Source organism: Pongo abelii, chromosome 6 (genome assembly GCF_028885655.2).
Source record: "Pongo abelii isolate AG06213 chromosome 6, NHGRI_mPonAbe1-v2.0_pri, whole genome shotgun sequence".
Taxonomy (NCBI): domain Eukaryota; kingdom Metazoa; phylum Chordata; class Mammalia; order Primates; family Hominidae; genus Pongo; species Pongo abelii.
In genome coordinates this window covers 103,292,490-103,306,670 of record NC_071991.2, presented here as the reverse complement: position 1 = coordinate 103,306,670, position 14,181 = coordinate 103,292,490, and the positions used below count along the sequence as shown (strand labels likewise).

The 14,181-nt window shown below is 37.7% G+C and overlaps 1 protein-coding gene across 5 annotated transcripts in view; it reads right to left on the bottom strand.

The window, feature by feature from the left end:
• Positions 1-14,181, bottom strand: part of LOC100454686 (uncharacterized) — an 84,712-nt gene that overhangs the window by 14,478 nt on the left and 56,053 nt on the right. For 2 of the 5 annotated variants that reach the window (XR_008527569.2, XM_054560618.2), the window contains one exon: positions 12,070-12,120. Coding sequence is in view for 1 of the 5 variants with exons in the window: in XM_054560618.2 (XP_054416593.1) it covers positions 12,070-12,120 (51 nt within the window). In the remaining 4 variants the exon portion in view is untranslated. Of the gene's footprint in view, positions 1-9,661; positions 12,121-14,181 lie in introns of those variants that run through there. The other 3 variants (XR_008527568.2, XR_008527572.2, XR_010140742.1) reach the window with 2 other exon arrangements.

Below are 14,181 nucleotides of genomic sequence, written 5' to 3'. Positions count from 1 at the left end.
ATACTTATTCTCTATTATGATGATCATGAGTTTTTCTTTTTAGTCTGTTACTATCGTGAATTACATTCACTGACTTTTAAAAGTTAAACCAACTTTGCATTCCTAGGATAAACTCCACCATTCATGATGTATTACCCTGTTTAATAGATTATTCAATTTATAAAATTTAGTTTAGATTTTTTGCACATATTCTCATTAGAGATGTTGGTCTATAGTTTTTTTTTTCCCTTGTGATGTCTTTATCTGACTTTATTATAAGGTAATTCTAGTCTCATAGAATGAGTTGGGAATAAGTCCCTTCATTTTTTTGGAAGTTTTTGTATAATTGATTTCTTTCTTTCTTAAATGTTTGGTAAAATTCACTAGTGATGCTATATGGCCCTGGAATTTTCTTTGTTGGAATATTCTGGTTACAAATTCTATCTATTTAATAGATATGGGACAGTCAAGTATGTTTCTTCTTAAGTGAGTTTTGGTAATTTGCATCTATTAAAGAATTTATTTCATCTCAGTTGTCAAATGTATTGACATAATGGATAATATTTCCTTGTGTTCTTTTTAATAATTCTAAAATCTATAGTTACATCACCACTTCCACTCCTGATATTGGTAATTTGTGTGTCCTTTATTTCTTTTCTGATTGATCTAGCTAGAGATGTATCAATTTTATTGATCTTCTCTAAGAACACACTTTTGGTTTTATTGATTATCTTTATTGGTTTTCTGTTTTATCAGTCACTGATTTACACTCTAATTTTTATTATTTCCTTTCTTCTGTTTACTTTAGGTTTAATTTGCTCCTCTTTTTCTAGTTGTTTTATAGGGTAAACTGAGATTATTAATTTGATCCCTTTTTTCTTTTCTAAGGTAGGTATTTAAGCCCATAACTTTCACTTTAAGTCCTGCTCTAAATGCAACACATTTTTATACGTTGCATTTTCATATTTATTCATTCAAAATACTTTGTAATTTCCCTTTTTGTTTCTCCTTTGTCTCATGAGTTATTTAGAAGTGTGTTGTTTTGTTTTCAAATATTTTGGGATTTTCCTGAGAGATTTCTATTAATTTCTAATTTAATTCCAGTATGATAGGAATATATATTTAGTATAATTTTAGTCGTTTTAAATATATGAAGACTTTTTATGGTCTAGAATATGTTCTGTCTTGGTAGGTCTCCTATGTGCACTCGAAAATAACGTGTAATCTGTGCTGGTGGGAATGTAAATTAGTACAAACTCTATGGAAAACAGTATGAAGATTTCTCAAAGAACTCAAAGTAGATCTACTATACAATCCAGCAATCCCACTACTGAGCACTCAAAGGAAAATAAGTCATTATATAAAAAAGACACCTGCACCTATACGTTTATCTCAGCATAATTCACAATTACAAAGATATGGAACCAGCCTAAATGCCCATCAACCACTGAGTGAATAAAGAAAATGTAGTGTATATACACCATAGAATACTACTCAGCCATGAATAAAGAATGAAATTTTTTTTGCAGCAACTTGGATGGAGCTGGAGGTCATTATTCTAAGTAAAGTAACTCAGGGATGGAAAATCATATACTGTATGTTCTCACTTATAAGTGGAAGCTAAGCTATGGGTACACAAAGGCATAGGGTAGTATAATGGATACTGGAGACTCAGAAGTGGGGAGGTTGGGAGGGGTGAGGGATAAAAAGTCCATATTGGGTACAATGTACACTATTCAGGTAACTCTCAGACTTCATCACTAGACAATTCTTCTGTGTAACCAAAAACCACCTGTACCCCAAAAGCTATATATATATTTGTGCGTATATATAAATTAATGTGTAATATGTTGTTGCTGTTAGGTGACTTGTTGTGTAAAGTCAACTAGGTCGCTGGATGTTAGTGTTTTATCAATTTCTTGGGCAGGGATTTTCAAATCACTTACCATGTTTGTAAGTCTGTCTACTGCACTTGCAAGTCTATCAGTTTTTACATTTTGCATTTTCAAGCTTAATATTTGGATACATAAGCATTTGCGATTGTTAGGCTTTCTTGATGAACTGACACCTTTATCATTATGAAATGACCCTCTTTATCCCTAGTACTATTTTTCTTTAGAAATCTACTTTTTCTTATATTAATATAGCCATTCCAGCTCAAATTTAATTAATGTTAGCATTAATTAATGGCATTTCTAATCCAGTCATATACTTATAACCTATTTTTGTTTCATACTTAAAGTGGATTTCCTCTAGGCAACATATAAAGAGATCTTTTTAAAAATAAATCCAATTTGACTATCTCAGGCTTTTAATTAGAATGTTTAGACCATTTACGTTCATTTGAATGTTAATATGATTGATTTTAAATCTATCATCTTGGTATTTTCTAATTCAACTAAAAATTCTACTTCTAAAATTAATACTACAGAAATACACACAAAACTAGAAATTTTTACCATCTGTCATTTGTTACATTTTCCCAATTTTTCTATATTCTGTTAGACTGAGAATTTTATGAATCCATTTGTTTTCTTCTTTGGGTGACTATAATTATTTGCTGCATTAATTTTTGTTGTTGTTTAAGAGAATCAGGGCCAGGCACAGTGGGTCACGCCTGTAATCCCAGCATTTTGGGAGGCCGAGGCAGGCATATCACAAGGTCAGGAGATCGAGACCATCCTGGCTAACACGGTGAAACCCTGTCTCTACTAAAAATATAAAAAATTAGCCGGGTGTGGTGGCGGGTGCCTGTAGTCCCAGCTACTTGGGAGGCTGAGGCAGGAGAATGGCGTCAACCTAGGAGGTGGAACTTGCAGTGAGCTGAGATCGCGCCACTGCACTCCAGCCTGGGTGATAGAGCGAGACTCTGTCTCAAAAATGAAAACAAAAACAAAAGAAAAAAAAAAAGAAAATCAGGTAACATACGCAGAAAATGCTTGACTCAGTAGTCAGGGAAAAATCCATCCTTATAGTATTGGTATGGTTTTCCAGTGCTTAAGATTTCTTGGTGTAAATGCAGATTTCCAGTTGGTATTATTTTCTTTCTGCCTAAAGGACTTCCTTTAAAATATCTTTTGTGAAACAGTGCTAAAGATAAATTCTTTATTTTTTGCCTGCATTTGTGAAAGATTTTTGCTGAATATAGAAGTCTAGCTTGTCAGATGTTTTTCTTTCAGTACTTTAAAAATACTGCTTCACTGTCTTCTCCCATGCATTATTTCCCACAAGAAGCCTGATGTCTTTCTTATCCTGTTTCCCCTACACATGTCATTGTTCTAGATGCTTTTAAGATTTTCTCTTTATCACCAGGTTTAACAGTTTGATTTTGAAGTGACTTGGTGTAATTTTCTTCATGTTTCTTATGCTTGAGGGTCACGGTGGTTTGGGGACTCATAGGTTTATAGTTTTTATGAAATTTTGAAAATGTTTAGCCTTATTTTCTTGAATATTTTTTCTATTCTACCCACCTCCAAATTTGAGACTTCAGTTATCCAGGGTTTAAGCCTCCTACAGGTTCCCATTTCTCTGTTTAATATTTTTTCTCTGTATGTTTTATTTTGGATCTCATATATATATATATATATAATCTTCAAGTTTACTAGTCTTTCCTTCTGCAGCGCCTAACCAGTGCACTTTTAATCTCAAACATTGTAATTTCCATCCCTAAAAGCTACATTTGTGTCTTTTTATGTCTTCCCTGTTGCTGCTTAGCATCCTCAATCTTCCCTCTAGCTTCTTAAAGTTAGAACATAGCTATAATGATGGTTTAATGTCCCTATCTATCAATTCTGTCATCTGTGTCATTTCTAGGTTGATTTCTACCCATTGATTTTTCTCATCATGACCCCAAAATGTGGGTCATATTTTTCTGCCTCTTTACTTGTCTAGTGTGGCTGGCAAAACTCTAACATGACCTCAGTGACAGATGCTTTTTTGTAACCCCCTAGCCTTGATGAAGCAATATCACTTTTATAATTATATTACATGTGCAAAGACAAGATAACATTTCAAAGATGAAAATACCAAATCAACTGGATTAATCAAGAGAGAAATTGACTTTGGTAGACCTGACACAATCAGATGATCTCTTAACAAGGAAGCTAGAGAGAAGAAACAGAGAAAGCCAGAGAAATGTGTCCCTCATGGTCTTGAGGACGATGCCAACTCTATGAGTTCTACAGCTGTAAGGAAATGAATTCTGCCCATAATCACATGACCTCGGAAGAGGACGCTGTGGCTCAGATGAAACTATAGCCCCAACTGTCATCTTGATCACAGCCTCGTGAGACCTTGAGCAGAGAAGTTAATTGAGCCTTGTCTGGACTAAGGTAATAAATGCGTATGTTATCTTAAGCCATTTCATTTGTGGTTCCCTTAGTCAGTTTGGGCACTTGTAACAAAGTACTTCAAACTAGGTGGCAGAAATTTATTTTTCACAGTTCTGGAAGCTGCAAGTCCAAGATCAGGATGCCAACATGATTGGGTTTTAGTGAGGGTATTCTTCTGAGTTACAGACTATCAGCTTTTTGTTGTATCCTTACATGGTGGAAAGAGGGCAAGAGAGCTTTCTGGGTTCCTTTATAAGGGCACTAATCCTATTTATAAGAGCTCCACCCTCATGACCTAATTACTGCCCAAATTTTCACCTTCTAATGCCATCACATTGAGGTTAGAATTTCAGCATATGAATTTGGGGGGGAAACACACATTTAGTCCCTAACAGTGGTAATTTGTTAGGCAGCAACAGAAAATGAACACACCTGGTAATAGTCGATTGTATGCCAGGTATTGTCAATTTTAACTTGTTCAATTTGTATTCCTAAAAATACTCTTGATCTTTGTCCTTAACACAGTTAGGTTACTTGGCAACAGTTAAATCCTCTCAGGAGTTGCTGTTAGGCTTTCTTCTGTAGAACCAGAGCAGTGTTTCATCTAGAATGACTTTTCCCTGACTACTGAGTCAAACATCTTCTGTATATGTTACCTGATTCTCCATAAATCATGAGCTTTTCCACTCTGGCTGTTGGGAACAGAAACTTCTCCAGGCCCTGGGTGAGCTCTGAGTATTATTCTCTCTAATTCTTTGAGTAGTTCTTTCCCCAGCCTTGGCTAATTTGCTCAGACACAGGCTTTGATCAGTACCCAGCTGAAGAATCAGGGGACCCTTTGCTGATCTCCAGAGTTCTCTTTGCTGCTCTGCCCTGAAAACCCTAGCTGCCTTGGCCTCTCCTCTCTCCCAGCTCTGAGTCCTCCACTCAGGGAGGCACCTAGGTTCAGCTTGGCTTCTCCTCCCTACACCAATGCCTGAAAACTCTGTCAAGGCAGTAAGCTGGGGCAATGATAGGCTATTTCATTTGTTTACCATCTCACTGTATTTTATTGCCTGATACCCAATGCCTTAATATTCATATTTTTTTCTTATTTTTTAGTTGTTTCAGGCAAGAGGATATATTCAGTCCTTGTTGCTCCATCTTGAAATAATTGGCTATCCTTATTTGTATTATTATTTTAGTAATTAACTTATGAGTGCAATATAATCCTCAACTTTACCATTTACATTTAATAATGTACTACTCAAGTAAATTAGAAAAACCTTGAAGCCATTGGTTCCATAAGCCCTTCATGATTCATGTTATAATTATTATATGTATTACATCTACGTTTGTTATAAATCATAGAAGATACTGTTATAGTTTTTCTTTAAAGAGTTATGTGAGTCACATAAAGAAGTTAAGAGGAAAAATCAAAGACAAAAATTATTTTGTACTTATAATTTTTTATGTTATTTCTTCTTTTTATGGAGATACTAATATCATCTAGTATCATTTATCTTTAGCCTGAGGAACTTCCTTGACCATTTCTTGTAGTGCAGGTCTGCTTGTAATGAATACTTTTAGGCTTCTTCCATCAGAAAATATCTTTATTTTGCCTTTGTTCTTGAAGAATATTTTCTCTGGATATAGAATCTGGGTTGATGTTTTTTTTTTTTTCTTTCAGCACCTTAAAGATATTTTACCACTCAGTTCTCCGTGGTTTATGATGAAAACTCAGCTGTTAATTAAAGAATTGTTCTATTATATATGGTGTTTTCTGTTGATAGTCTGAAGACTTTCCTCAATCTTTGTCTTTAAACTGTTGGACTATGATGTACCTTGATGTGGGATTGCTTATGTTTCTTTTACTTGATGTCCTTTGAGCATGTTTATTTGTAAATTTCTGTCTTATCAAATTTGAGAGATTTGGGGGGCCATTTTTAATCATCTTTTTTCTATTTTTTTAATCTCTTCTCCTAGGACTCCAATTACACATATATTGGAACATTTAATATTTATGTACCAAGTCCCTGCACTCTGTGGTTTTTTTTCCAATTTTTTTCTCCATGTTTGTCACATGGAACAATTACTACTTATCTATTTTTCACTTCACTTACTCCTGCCTCTGTCACTTCCACTCAGCTGTTCTCTTCAGTGATTGTTTTAGATCAGATACTACATTTTTTAGTCCTGGAATTTCAATTTAGTTTTGTCTGCTTTTCTCCGTTGAATTTTCTATTTTTCTTTATTTATTGAGCTCATATTTTGTTCTGTTTCATTGAATATCATTATAATAGCTGTTTTAAAATCCTTGTCTGCTGTGTCTAACATCTTATCTGAGGGTCTCAATTGATCTTCTTTTCTTGATACGTTCCATTTTTCTTGGTTCTTTTTTGTTGGGAAATTTTGGATTTACCCTGGACTTTATGAATATCAAGCTGTGCAAATTATTGATTTTATTGCTTCTCTAACAAGTGGTTTTCTTTGGCTTATGCAACTTTGTTTCTTGCATCTTAACTCTAGTCTCAGTTCAGATCATTTGTCTTTAGTTGAACTGCCTTTGGTCTGTTTCATGCATATGTCATTCAGGAATCAGTCAGAGAAATCATTAGAGAAAATTTTGGGATTTGCTCTCTGTTTCTTTCTCTTTGGGAATTCTCCAACTCTCTCTATCAGCCATGGATTCCCCTACCAGAGAGATGGTGGGTTTTCTACTGATACTTCTACCACACTGCCACTGTGCACACTCAGTGGGTTGCACTGAGACCAAGGCTAGAAGCCACAGACACAGGGCACTTACTTCATACTGCTTCGTCTTCCAAATATTTACTCTTTGCCAGTGTCTTTCTGCTTCTGTTCTCTCTCTAGTGCCTTCAAGTAGTTGCTTTTTGCTTTATGTTCAGGTTTTATAGTTGTTTTACTGCAAGGGAACTTTTCACAAGGGTCTTATTTCATCATCACTTGAATCAGAAGTCCCTCTCAGTTACCTTTTAAATTCAAGAATCTTGTCACTCAAAGTCAAAACATTTTCTCCAGGGCCTTGCAGAGACTTGTTCAAATAATGAAAAATGTCTGCTGAGAAGGCAACTTTTTGTAGCCATTGTTCATCAAAACACTTAATGAAACTTGCCCAGTATGATATTGAAAGTACTTTTGAATTTCATCTTTCAGCTCAAACACCCTGTTGAAAATGCTTCCTCTGCTGAGCCACCAAAGTTCTATGTATAGCAGGATATTTCTGTGGTCTTTATCGACACCTTTTCAGTTTTAAAAGTATTCTCAAGTTAGCCTTTATATAACAAAGATAGCCATTTTGTAATATTATCTAAAACTTTGATTTCATCTCCAAGAATGTTTGACATTCTCTTTGAAGAAGCCAATGTGTTGTGACAATGTGAGAAACTTTTTTCATTTAATAAGGTGCAAAAGCTCTCATAGAACCAACTTTTGACAGAGCACTATCAGTGTTCATGTCAATGTAGTTCTTAGACCTTTTGTTTATAGATATGAAGGCCAAACATTACTTATATCTTGGCCTTTCCTTGTTATGGGCCACTCTTTGTTTTCTTGAATTTCACAATTACTTGCAAATTTTACAAATGCTAAGTATGACGTTTATTGGTGAAATCCCCTGACTCATCAACCTAGAAAAGGAAGCTGCGGTTTTTCAGGGTATGTCACAAAACCTCTTCAAAGTTGTGTGATGTGTCATCAATACTTCAACATATGACACTGTTTGAGACTGTGGAACCTTTTCAATTTCTTGTAGTGCATCTTTTCCTAGCCTTTGATTCACAGTAATTTTACATGATCACATTGTTAGTCTTACCAACTGTGTGACTTTTCCTGTTTAAGATAGTAAGTTCTGCTACTAAATAACTTGCTCCCTGGTCCTTTTCACTGAATATACCTGTTTCTTGTTTGTTTGTTTGTTTGTTTGTTTGTTTTTAACAAGAGTTACTGTTTGTTTTAAGATTCTAATAGCTGCTTAAAGTAATCAGCATCTTTACTTCTTGAATACCTATGACTTATACTTAAGGGTTTTTGTTTTGTTTGGGTTTTCTTTTTTTTTTTATTGGAGCCATTCTCACATCTCTAAGTTGTTTGACATAGCAGGGATTGGCAAATGACAGCCCATGGGCCAAACCTCACCAGAGGCCTGCTTTGGTACAGCCCTCAGGGCTAAGATTGGCTTTTACATTTTTAAAGCATTTAAACAAGCAGACAAAGACAAAGAAGAATATGTGACAGAGACTACATGTGATCTGAAAAACCTAAAACATTTGCCACCTGCCTCTTTACAGAAAAATCTTGCTGGCCTCCTCACATGGATGATTCTCAATAAAATAAGAAAATTTGGATAATCAGCCTATAGAAGCTCCTTGGTAAGTGTCTTTCATCATAAAGATGGACTTTTTCTGTGTCCTTTGTTCCAATCACACAGGAAAATGACTCAGAAGGTTATAATTCATCATCACTACCCTTATCAGGGTTATCCCTAGGCCTAAAATTTTCCTCTTCCATCTCATATCTCACCTTCAAAAATTACCACATTGGATTATCAAACATGTTTATAAAATACAAACACGAGTTAAGTATAAAACACAAGAGCATAGTAAAATTTAAAAATTCCCCCAAACTCATCAATCACTAGAGAAATCACTTTTAGCCTTTATCAACCTACGTTTTGCAATGTTTATAACCACAACAAAACTGGGGGCAGGAGGTGGGGCAGGATGCAGCTGAGCTTTTAGAATGAAAATTAAATTTCCCCTCATTTTTAGTTATACTAGCAAAGCTTGTTTGGTCCTGTGAGTCATCCTGTAGTGCATAAGGGGAGTTTAGGGGAAATAATTAGAGAAGGAAAAACTCATGTCATCCATCTACCACCCCTCTCGTCTGTGCAATACAGCACTCATCAGTTACCAGTAACCTCCCATAGCTTGCATCATAAACCACAACTGGGCACAAACAAATAAATACAATCCTACTGCATACTGCCACAATGGGGCTGAAAGACCCCGAATGAAATTGCTGACATGTCTGCTTAGCCACTATCTATCCTCAAAGTATGCAAACTTCAAAAGTTCATGTTTAGGTTTTAAAACAAAATCTCTTACAAACCCCTAGTGATGACATATTGAACTTTAAGGTTTTGTGGAACCCAAATTGGAAACATTGGACCAGAGTATCTGTGTTCCAAAAGATTATCTTTCATTTGTATAATCCAAAACTCCCTTAAGTCTTACTCTTCTCCAAAAATCAAAGATCTACCTTTCTTCAAAGATAAATTTAATAATCACTGGCAGAATTAAAACAGATTGTTCTCACTCTCAGCCATCAGTATTTTGGAAAACATCAAGTGCAGAAGTTAGCATCGTGACTCTGTTACATTAACAGCTCAAATATCCGGAAGAATGTGGTAAGTCTATAAACAGGTTACCACTAAAGTGTTCTCAGAGTCCATGGGGAAGTGAGATCACTAGATAGAGGAAATCAGGAAGGGTGTCATGAGTGAGGTAGCACTTACCACAGATCTCAGAGAAGGGAAGCACTTCTATGGTCAATATGACAGGAAAACATTTAGAATGCAGAGAATACAATTTCTAAATGCATGGAGGCAGAAATTTATGGAGCAGGTTAGAACAATAGTATGTAATCCCATTTGGCTAAAGTATAGGTGACATGTAGTGGGGAAAGGAAAGGAATATTGTATTAATAAAGTGCCATGAAGCATGAATGACAGCTGGAAGGCCTACAATGCTAAGACAAGGAGTGATTAAGTCGTGAGAGCTATTGGAGGTTTCTGAGCAGTAAGATGACATAACCTCATGAAAAGTATGAGATATGATTAACATAAACCCATCCTATATTGTGCCTCTTTGTAAGCTACCTGTATGGAAGAATGTGAATTGTTTCTGGCAGGATTTTTGTTTAATATATACCCTTTCTTTCATTTTCTCCAGTGAGCAGCAACACACCCTTGTAAGACAGCTGGTAGGGTTAGGAGTATTGCCTATGTCAGTGGAACGAGTTCCTCTGTCTCAGAACAGATGAAAAGCATCACAGAAGTAGGAACAGAATGAGGCCCACAGATGGCAGAGTGGTCAGGATTTGTCAAATTCTCATTAATGTATCAAACCCCCACATGGAAAAGCATAGATCTTTGTATAATCTTTGTGTGGTACTTCTGTCTGAAGAAACCCTATAAAAGCAAAAAATTACTCTCCCATGACATTACAGAAGGGAGCTGTTGGTCAAAGCGTTGGTTTCTTCAGAGGTTGGGGCCCACTGATGCCTGGCTCTAGCTTTCTCCTGCCAAGCTGCCTAATTTTGCAATTCCAGCTCAGGCTCAAATAAAACCATGCTCCAGGGTTGCCACCTTGAAGGAAGGAGATTTCATTCTGGAATCTTTGTGATGACGTAGATAAAGCACTAGAAAGGGTAGAAGAAGATCCATGAAGAGACCAGAAGGATAAGTACAAGAAGACAGATATGCTTTACAAATAAGGACTCTCCAGGATGAGATACAGACTGTGAGCAGGCAGATAGAACATTACATAAACATGAGCGAGATCATGGGATGGCCACCAACTCCTAAAGTGTTAGGATGAAGTGGACAGCTCTGAAAGCTTAAAAACTGCTAAAATTGATTAATTTAAAAAACTGTTGGTTTTACATTCTGTATGACTCAATATATGTAGGAGTCTTGAGAAATATCAAGAAAACACAATGAAGAAATTAAGAGTAGAGAGGTTAGGAGCCACTGTGTTCTTGCCAAACAGGCAGAGTAGGAAAACAGGAAAATATTGAGGGAGGAATATAGGAATATACTACCCTGTCACAGTCAAGGTCTAGGATGCCTGCATGATCTTCACCTCTTACTATTCATGATCATCTGAAGTCTCCTCCTACATTGAATCAGACGTGGTCTGTGCAACCACTTGATGAAGAAGACCATGTTTAACTTCTAAGGATAGGTCATAAAAGTCACCACAGCTGTTGCTTTGTTCTCCTGGACCACTCCTTCTGGGAAGCCAGCTACCATACTGGAGGGAAGCTCAAGCAGCCCATTGGAGAAGAACCCATGAGAAATAGTGAAAACCTCCCACCAACAGCAAGCACCAACTTGCCAGCCATGTGACTAAGCCAATTTTGAAGCCACTCCACCTCCAATCAAGCTTGCAAATTGTTACCGGTGGAGGGTGTCCAGATTCTTGGTGTCTTGAAAAAAGAATTGGACAAAATACACAAACAAAGCAAGGAAACAATGAAGTGACAAAAGCAGAGATTTTTTTAAAATGAAAGTACACTCCACAGGGTGGGAGCGGGAGCAAGCATAGGGTCTCAACAGTGCAATTACAGAATTTTCTGGGGCTTAAATACCCTCTAGAGATTTTCATTGGTTACTTGGTGTACACCCTATGTAAATGAAGAGGATGAATTAAAGTTACAAAGTCATTTACTAGGTGTATGTCCTATGTAAATGAAGAGGATATTTCCTGTCATCACTGAAGTGTTTTCCTTTGATTTAGTTCTAATAAGTCCTAATGTTCCCTGCCTCCAGGCCCTATTCTCCTGTCTTATTTCCCCCCAAAAGATGTGATCCCCATAAATCTTTATAGGAGGCAGAGGGACTGATGGTCTTTCTTCTGTAACTGCTTCATGCTGGCTAAGGGTGTAGTCCCTACCCATTGTGGATCACAGAACTCTTGTCCTGCTCTGCCTAATGGAGACAGGGTAGCTCCTTAATGACCAGGGGTGGTGTCTTCACCTGGAACTGACTGGAACCTTTGTCACATGATCATCTGAAGTTTGATGGTCTCTAGGAGAGAGGAAATGAATTTGGTTAAAAGATTTAATGGGAACTTCAGGAGGTAGATACTTATCCTGTCAGGAATGTTTGTTATAGAGATTTGCAGGAAAAAAACAAAACCTCTTCTCTTCTAGGATCCATGTGTCATATGGTTTGACTGTGTCCCCACCCAAATCACATCTTGAATTCCCATGTGTTGTGGGAAAGACCCAGTGGGAGGTAATTGAATCATGGGGACAGGTCTTTGTTGTGCTGTTCTTGTAACTCTCATGAAATCTGATAGTTTTATAAGGGGGAGTTTCCCTGCACAAGCTCTCACTTTGCCTGCTGCCATCTATGTAAGATGTGACTTGCTCCTCCTTGCCTTCCACTATGACTGTGAGCCCTCCCCAGCCACGTGGAACTGTAAGTCCATTAAACCTCTCTGTCTTTTGTAAATTGCCCAATCTTGAGTACGTCTTTATCAGCAGTGTAAGAACAGACTAATACAGTAAATTGGTGCCAGGAGTGGGGCACTGCTGAAAAGATACACGAAAATGTGGAAGCAACTTTGGAACTGTGTGACAGGCAGAGGTTGAAAGTTTGGAGGGCTCAAGAAAAGACAGGAAAATGTAGGAAAGTTTGGAACTTCCTAGAGACTTGTTGAATGACCTTGCCCATAATGCTGATAGTGATATGGACAAAAAAGTTCAGGTTGAGGTGGTTTCAGATGGAAATTAGGAACTTATTGGGAACTGGAGGAAAGGTGACTCTAGCTATGTTTTAGCAAATAGACTGGTGGCATTTTGCCCCTGCTGTAGAGATTGGTGGAACTTTGAACTTCAGAGAGATGATTTAGAGTATCTGGCAGAAGAAATTTCTAAGCAACAAAGCATTCAAGAGGTCACCTGGGTGCTGTTAAGTACATTCAGTTTTATAAGGGAAGCAGAGCATAAGAGTTAAGAAAATTTACAGCCTGACAATGCAATAGACAAGAAAATCCAATTTTTCTGAGAAATTCAAGCCACCTGCAGAAATTTGCATAAGCAACAAGGAGCCGAATGTTAATCCTCAAGACCCTGGGGAAAATGTCTCCAGGGCATGTCAGAGGTCTTCACAGCAGCCCCTCCCATCACAGGCATGAAGACCTAAGAGTAAAAAATCATTTCATGGGCCAAGCCCAGTGTCCCTGTGCTGTGTGCATCCTGGGGACTTGGTGCCCTGCGTCCCAGCCACTCCAGCCATGGCTGAAATGGGCCAACATAAAGCTCAGGCCATGGCTGCAGAAGCCATGCTTGCATGCAGCCATCTTGCTTGTTGAGCCTATGAGTTGGTGGTGTTGAGCCTATGAGTGCCCAGAAGTCAAGAACTGGGGTTTGGGAACCTCCGCCTAGATTTCAGAGGATGTATGGAAATGCCTGGATGCTCAGAAATTTGCTGCAGGGGTGGGGCCCTCATGGAGAATCTCTGCTAGGGCAGTGCAGAAGGGAAATGTGGGGTCAGATCCCCCACACAGAGTCCCTACTGGAGCACCACCTAGTGGAGCTATGAGAAGAGAGTCACCATCCTCCAGACCTCAGAATGGTAGATCCACCAACAGTTTGCACCATGAACCTGGAAAAGCTGCAGACACTCAATGCCAGCCTGTGAAAGCATCTGGGAGGGAGGCTGTACCCTGCAAAACCACAAGGGGTGCAGCTGTCAAGACCATGGAAACCCACCTCTTGCATTAGCATGACCTGGATGTGAGACATGGAGTCAAAGGAGATCATTTTGGAGCTTTAAGATTTGATTACCCTGCTGGATTTTGGACTTGCATGGGACATGTAGCCCCTTCGTTTGGGCCAATTTCTCCCATTTGGAATGGTTGTATTTACCCAATGCTTATCCCCCATTGTATCTAGGAAGTAACTAACTTGCTTTTGATTTTATAGGCTCACAGGCAGGAGGGACTTGCATTGTCTCAGATGAAACTTTGGACTGTGGATTTTTGAGTTAATGTTGAAATGAGTTAACACTTTGGGGGACTGTTAGGAAGCCATAATTGGTTTTGAAATGTGAGGACATGAGATTTGGGAGGGGCTGGGGCGG